Source organism: Mesoplodon mirus (genome assembly GCF_964341445.2).
Source record: "Mesoplodon mirus genome assembly, chromosome: 2".
Taxonomy (NCBI): Eukaryota; Metazoa; Chordata; class Mammalia; order Artiodactyla; family Ziphiidae; genus Mesoplodon; species Mesoplodon mirus.
In genome coordinates, this window is record NC_138977.1 from 153,648,198 (window position 1) to 153,655,568 (window position 7,371).

At 40.2% G+C, this 7,371-nt stretch overlaps 1 protein-coding gene across 2 annotated transcripts; it reads right to left on the reverse strand.

The window, feature by feature from the left end:
• Positions 1-378: 378 nt before the first annotated feature.
• GAR1 (GAR1 ribonucleoprotein) lies at positions 379-7,111 on the reverse strand. Of its 2 annotated transcripts, XM_082611756.1 has the most exons (7): positions 6,849-7,111; positions 6,295-6,508; positions 4,640-4,794; positions 4,112-4,171; positions 2,675-2,813; positions 1,057-1,128; positions 379-697 (listed from the first exon to the last, which is right to left on the reverse strand). In XM_082611756.1, exons 2-7 carry the CDS (start codon positions 6,494-6,496, stop codon positions 684-686), a joined length of 642 nt encoding a protein of 213 aa, XP_082467882.1. In that variant the 5' UTR covers positions 6,497-6,508; positions 6,849-7,111; the 3' UTR covers positions 379-683. The 2 variants fall into 2 exon arrangements, with proteins under 2 accessions (XP_082467882.1, XP_082467883.1); XM_082611757.1 differs by lacking the exon at positions 2,675-2,813.
• Positions 7,112-7,371: the final 260 nt, after the last annotated feature.

A 7,371-nucleotide genomic window follows, 5' to 3' on the forward strand; every position in this document is an offset into this window, starting at 1 on the left:
AACATTTAAGAAATGTCATCAACTTCTAGTTCTCAACTTGAACAGAGCTGTTCCATCTATAATAGATTCATAACCAATACTAAAATTTTCTAATCAATTACTAATTACAATTAGAGAAGCTGCCTTACTAACTTTGATTTATGTACTAACACACAAAAGGGAAAATATAATAAAGTGTGCTGATGTTCTCATATACAAAGGCAAACATTTTGAAAGGGAGTGTTAATTTATAGAGAACGTTGAAGTACTGCTCTACTAGCCTATTTTTTTAAAAGATCAGTTATATATGCAAACACCTTTTTTTCTAACTTAAATCTACTGGGTTGTCCCTTTTAACTCAAAAATAGCTCTGGTTTAATAAACACAGCTCTAAATAACTTAAAGGAATAAAACACTTTATTTTAAAAATTCAAATACGCTTCAGATGAAAGCTGCCCCTTTACTGAACACCCACAAGTTCCAAGCATTGTACAAAACATTAAAGCGCTTGTTCATACTCTTTTAGAACAAAATTGCCTGTTCTGCCACACTTGTTTTTGCATGACGTTGACATTTTAGCTCCACTGTCATAAAATGACCAGCTCTTCAAGATTTGATCATGAAACGAGTTTCTGATCCATAGATGTAGATCATGAGGTTAATGCCGAAGTCAACTGGTGAAGTTTCTCTGTCAACTGTTACACTTAACGTCCTCTTCCTGATTAAGAGAAAATGAAAGTATTAAGGGTACAGAAAAATGAATATTTAGTAATACTATTACCCAAAACTCAAGTTTAAAATCAGCATTAGTTCTTGTAAGGTTTAGCAAAAGTATTTTACCAAATTTAACTGTCATTTGTATTACACTTTTTTGTTTTTCAAATTAATAATACAGCAAAGTAAAGTAGAAGTAGGTGAAAAAACTCAAAGGGAAAAGTGATATAAAATGAAACTATCTATTAGGCTAAAGCAAAGAACACCATGGTGTTCTATGTACTTGCTGGCAAACAGAAATAAAAGTTGGTAGACATTACCATTTCTAGAAATTCAGCCATTTAAAGTTTTTTTTCCACTCACCTCTAAAACCACCACCCCCTCTTCCTCCTCTGAAACCTCCACCTCCACTTCCTCTTCCACCTCTAAAACCACCTAAAAATAAAGGAAACATTCATTAACTGTAACCTATCATATTTTGATAAGCCTGTAAATATCAATATAATTCTTGCAGTTGTAATGAATATATATTCACATATTTTACCTTACAGAATTTTTTAAGATAAAAATGGAGAAACTGTCCAGCAGCAGGCTAAAATCCTAGGTTACAACTTTTTAAACAAGTTTTTTGTTTTTTGTTTTTTTTTTAAGTTTTCTGTTTTAATAAATTAGAAAAGCTTGTTACTTTAAAGGTCAACTTAGCCCTACCATTAAATGCATGAGTACCTCAACTTTTGCTTATTATATATACTTTTTAAATTGTTTTTATCCTAAGAACAAAGGGTAGCAGGTATGGGTGGTTTAGCTCTGGGGATACTACCATAAATACAATGTTTAAGGTCAATGGAGCTGCAAACAGATCAACACTGATGGTCACATGCTGATGAGCCTTGAAATTTAAAATTTTTAAAGCATTTTTTTCTATTATCCAACATGTTTGGCTTCCTATTGCAGTTTTACTCATTTTGGGGGCTAGCTTTGTAAAGAATGATGAAATATAAAAAGAAAAATTATAAAATGAGGAAACAAACACATAATTCCAAAATACTGATATAAAAAAATTAAGATTTTAAGAAAATATAGTTGTGAGTGCTTTAAAATGTCATATACGAGACTGAATATAGAATGGAAATGAGGGGATCTCCATTCATCAAATTCTTAGAGGGGTACTCCCAAAAATACTTAAAGATATATGTTAATATCTCTTAAGAGATTATCTCCAAGCTATTTGGACCCCAAAAAGGTATATTTAAGGAGTGAAGTGATAATTACATTGAGAGGCAAAAGTGAAAACAGAATTCTCTCTTTTCTGATCCTGTACCAGAAGCTGTCCAACCCCACTGTGCAGCTCCTCTTCCTCATCTCTTTGGCTCTGCCCATCACCCAGTCACCCACCCACCACACCATTTGCAGATCTAAGCATAGCCAATGCTGTATCCCACCTAATCCCCAGCCCTGCTCATTATCCAGCTGCCCAGAATGATGAATGTACCCAAGCTGTGGGGAAATACATATATCAAAATACTGAAATCAAAGCAATGAACTTATTGTAATACTCTTTGGCATGACATCAGAAGATATGGGTTTTATTTCTGAGCTGCCAATTGTTTGATTAGAGCAAATTAACTTTTGTAAGCCTGCATTTCCTCATGCATAAAAAAAGGATATCACCCACCTTCATAAGGTTTTGCTAAATATTAAAAGAATATACTTGGATGTTAAAAGAATATATGACCAGCTCTTGGCATATAATCACCACTCAATGATATTAACTAAAAATGTAAAATTCAATTAAGATAATACTATACTTTACAGAAACTAAGCATTACTACTATGGTAATGTGCCAAGATTGGAAGCAGCTTTATTAAAAAAGACAAATAACCATAAGGGAGGTCCGCCTCTATACAAAACTAAATTGTGCTATACAAGTTGGCTGCGGCTTTGAAATCTCATTAGAAATCTCCCCCACAGGTAACTTACCACCCCTAGCACCTCTGCCACCTCCGCCTCTTCCTCCTCCTCGACCTCCCCTGCCACCGCCTCTGGGAGGCCCCTTCTCACCCGGAGGTCGAGGGAGAAACCTCTGCAATGGCAGCAGCTTATATGGGTCTATATAAAACTGGAAGTATAACAGAAATAATTAGTGTGATGTGCTTCTCACTCATTATGTCCAAAACTGAATTCATTATCTTCCCCTAATTCCCTTCTTCTCCAGTAATGCCCATTTCAGTGAATAGTGACACCATCCACAAAGCTGTTGCAATCAGACATCTGAAAGATGGTGATATTTTTTACTTCAACTTCAACAGCTAACCAATTACCAAGACCTATCGATTCTACTTCCTGTATCTCTCATAAAACCATCCACTTTTCTCCATTTCCACTCTTTCAGGACTAAAGCAACAGCATCCAACCTGGCCCCTTCACACACAGTACTGACCTCTTTCCAGGGTGCTCTTTTATTTTTCTAACACTCTCTTTTAAGTATAAATTTAACCGTATATATCCTGATAGTTAAAAACAAAATGAAGACTAAAGTCTAAATTCTTTCCCATGACCTGAAGTCCTTAAGTAATCTAGCCCCTGCCTACCTTGCTAGTCATTACTTCACAACTTTCCCCACCCCTCCTAAATGTTCTGTGTCCAAGCTCTACCTCTGCCTTTTTCAGATCCTTAAGGTGGCTTTACTGTCAGACTTGCACATGCTGTTTTCCTTACTTGAAATGCACTTCCTCCTCCTCTGTGACTAGAGCAGTGGTTCCCAAGTGCTAGCCTAAACTTCATCAAAGTCATCCAGAAGTTTCCTTTTAAAACCTGAATCCTCGTCCCTACCTAACACCTACTCAGTCAAACTTCTAGGAGTGGGACCTAGAAATACATCTTCTTAAAAGCTCCCCGAGGTAATTCTCACGTGCAACCAGGTTTGGGAGTCACCTGTGGTCAACTTTCAGGTCTCCGCTTCAAACTCACATTCTCAGAAAGCCAATGCACTAAATTTGGTCTCACTACTAACATTCTCATACCAAAATGTATTACTCCTTTACAGCATATATCAAAATGTTATTGAAATATCTGTGAAATCATTTAATATCTGATTTCTCCCAAATAATATAAGCTTTATAATTTAATATTATACTTAGAATGAAAGCTTTTCAATAGGATTTGTACATAAAATAAAAAATGTACTCCAGCAGTTACAGAATTGCTAATACGACCACAGATTACTTTCTGAAAACCTGAATTAAACACATTACTTTTAAAGATTAGTAAGTTCAATGTCTAAAGTACAGAACATCTCAGTTTAAGAGCCTCACTAGTGATACACTGGGGAAGTCTCAAGTGCCTTAAGTAAAACTGTCCTAAGGTAGGTCATTCGTTTACAAAACCAAGGATCTGGGTATCATAAACTTGACTCACCTTCTGCAGTTTTTTAAAGGAAGATGCCTTCATGTTCTCTGACAATTTAACTGAAAAATACTATTAATTTTATTAAGGAATAAGCAATTAATATCAAAGATAATCTTCTGAATTCACATGTAATTTTTTAAATAACAAGGTTAGAATATACAGAAATATTTAGGAAAAGTAAGAAATGAGTTTCCAAACAGAAGTGAAATTTTAATTTTTGTTTTAAAACTTCCAATTCCACCATCCTATTGCAGTGGCATCATCATATCCATAGCAAAGTACCTCCACCCTGTGGCACTGATCCAAGTGGCAATCATTTCTAAAACCTTCCAAAAAGGAAGTCACATTTATAAGGGCTATCTTTTCAATATATGTGAAAATACATCCCCCCTCTTGATTCTCCTTATGGTCCAATCTTAGCAATACTCCAACCACTTTAATGAAGCAGCAAGTTTAGTTTAATCAATACTTAACCCCAGAAAAAACAAACAGTAACCTTTTAATGAGATAGCTACATTTTCCAATTAAAAAGGATACAAAATCTCTAAGTTGTCCAAATATTTCATCTACTTTTCCAATTTGTTCTTTGTTTTCTAAATAAACTGGAGCATTGAAATAAGGCACCTTATTTTCATCTGTGGTACATTTACAAACTATGTCATCCTCACAGGGGTGCAGGAACTCTCCTAATACTGAAATAGGACATGAAAATGTTAAAATATAAAACAATTTCAAATGATATTGACCAACTTCTTCTGGAAGCTTTCCTCTTGGCTGCCTGGGATTTCACCATATCTGTTCTGAGGCAGAAAAGCTTTCCTGGGTTAGTGTACCAACTCCACAAAATACTAGCTATGTGACCTGGGGTACGGGTCTCAGCTTCTCTGTGCTTCAGTGTCTTCATCTTTAATGTAGGGCTAACAACAGTACTGACACCTAACATATAGTATTGTGAAGATTAAGTGCAATAATAAATGTCAAGTGCTTAGAAAATGCCTGGCATACTGAGACCACTCAATCTACAATAACAGTTATTTTACATAATAACTATTATTATTTGATTAAACAACACTATGCCTCATTCTATTGTCTCTTCCTTCTCCCCATCCCTAAGTCTAAGTCAGTCTTTGTTGTTCTCTGGTCCTTTCTTTTTTTCTCCCCTTTCCTAAGTTCCTACTACCACCTCTTCACCAATGACTCTTTGATCTTTTCCAAGGAAGTCTGGAATCTCAAAATAACTACCTATATATCACAGTCACCCCAAACTAAAATACTCAGCATATTCCTGCAAAACCGACTCTCAATTCCTATCACCCAAGCTCAAAACCTGGAGCCTTTTATACCTAGTATTAGCCAAGTTCTACTGAGTCTGTTTCCACTGAAATATCTCTCCCATTGAGCCCTTCTTTTTTTCCTCACTTTCACCATGCTCTGATGTGTCATGCATGGACCATTATGGGGCTAGGACCTTTGACTCTAGCCGTTGGCCTCTTCAAACCATTTTGCATACTGATCCATCCTACTCTTTATAGTAGACTCTGTTCATCCTTTATCTTCTTTGATGTAGACTTCTACTGTCAAATCTCTGTCTCACTTTCCATGACTTCCATCTTACTTCTTTGGTAATTACTCCAAAACTCCTCTAATTAGGTCTTTTTCTTGACTCCCCCTCCCCCGTAGTTTCCCTTCTGAGCAAGTTTTTTTTACTCACTTCACTTAGTTATGAGTAGCAATTAAAAGCATGGGCTTTGGAGTCAGGAAACTTGGCTTTGTATCTCAAATACATCACTTACTGATCACTTCTCACTATGACCCTAGCAAAGAAACTTAACGCTGAATCAGTTTTCTTATCTGTAAAATGGGGACAGTAGGGGTAAATGCACAATATTACGCAGTTGTATCTCCCTTTCAGCCCAAACCCAAGTTCCATCTCCACGATGCATTCTGACTGTCCTTCAGCTTTTCTTATATCCCCCTTACTTCTACAGCACGATTATACGTCACTTTACAGCCTCTCCGGAGGCTTGACTCCCCAATCAAGCAGCAACCTCCGTAGGAGAGAGAGCTGCTGGATCTATCTTTCAGCACCCGACTCCCAGTCAAACTTACTAATAACACAAACCCACAACCTCCGTCCCTCGACCCCACTCCACCCTCGATCCCCGGTGGGCCAAGCTTTGAAGCCTACTTACAAACTACTTGCTCTGGAGGTCCTTGGTCCTGGCCTTTGTTAAAACCTCCGCGGCCGCCCCCTCGTCCAAATCCTCCTCTGCCGCCGCCTCTGAAATTGCCGCCGCCTCCACCTCGGAAGTGGTGGTTGCTGCTGCCGCCACCGCCGCGACCGAAGCCGCCACCTCGACTAAAGCCTCCGCGACCTCGGCCTCGAAAAGACATGCTCGCTCCCACCTGGTTAGAAAAACAGGGAGTGCCTTTCAGTCACTGTGGCCTCTGGGGGGCACCACCGAACCCCTCTGAGCCTCAGTCAGAATCCATAAAAGTAGACAACAATAATAATAGCAACCCTGCCACCTCACCCATGGCCAGGCGGCCAGCGACGAGCCCGAAGAGTGAGCGTCCCCTCCCCATAGCCCTGTGAGCGCCGACCATCCACTGACCAGCCCCGTCACCCCCGGTGAGTACTTCCTCCCCCAGCTGGCAGCAAGGTCTTCAGCCGCATTCCCCCACTCCCTCCGCTGGGTTCCACCTCCAGCATCCTCAGACCGCCCGGCCCCCTCCCGCCACTCACCGGCGCCACGTGCACCTCAGGCCCGGAGGCTCACACCCTCCCGTCCGGTACTTCCGCCGCACACGAGCCTCTTCGGCCACCGTACCGGCACAAAACGGAGGTGGGGAAGGAACCAACTAGGAACTCGAATAACTGGTTCAGAAAGCCAGCCAGTCACCCGCGGAATCAGGGACGCTGGCACCTGCCCGAAAAAGCCTTCAGCGATGGAAGGGTATCAATAATATCTAACGTCAACCGCTACTTTACGACAGTTACGACTATTTGCCTACGGAGAGCGGAGGAAGTGACGTACAATAGCGGCGTCCTTTGCAGCGTGACGTTGCAGGAAGTGCCGCCCCGCGGCGTTGCCCTTGGCGATGGCTGGCGTCAGGGACCGCCCATCTCCTAGCGGATCGGCTTGTTCCTGGTGGCAGCTGAGTGGCCGTGCACCCTGTTCTCTCAGGCTGCGCTGCAGTCCCCTCTCTCGTCAGTTGGTTGCGGCTCCAGCAACTGTGCTGCCCGCGGCTCTGAGGACGTTTGAGCC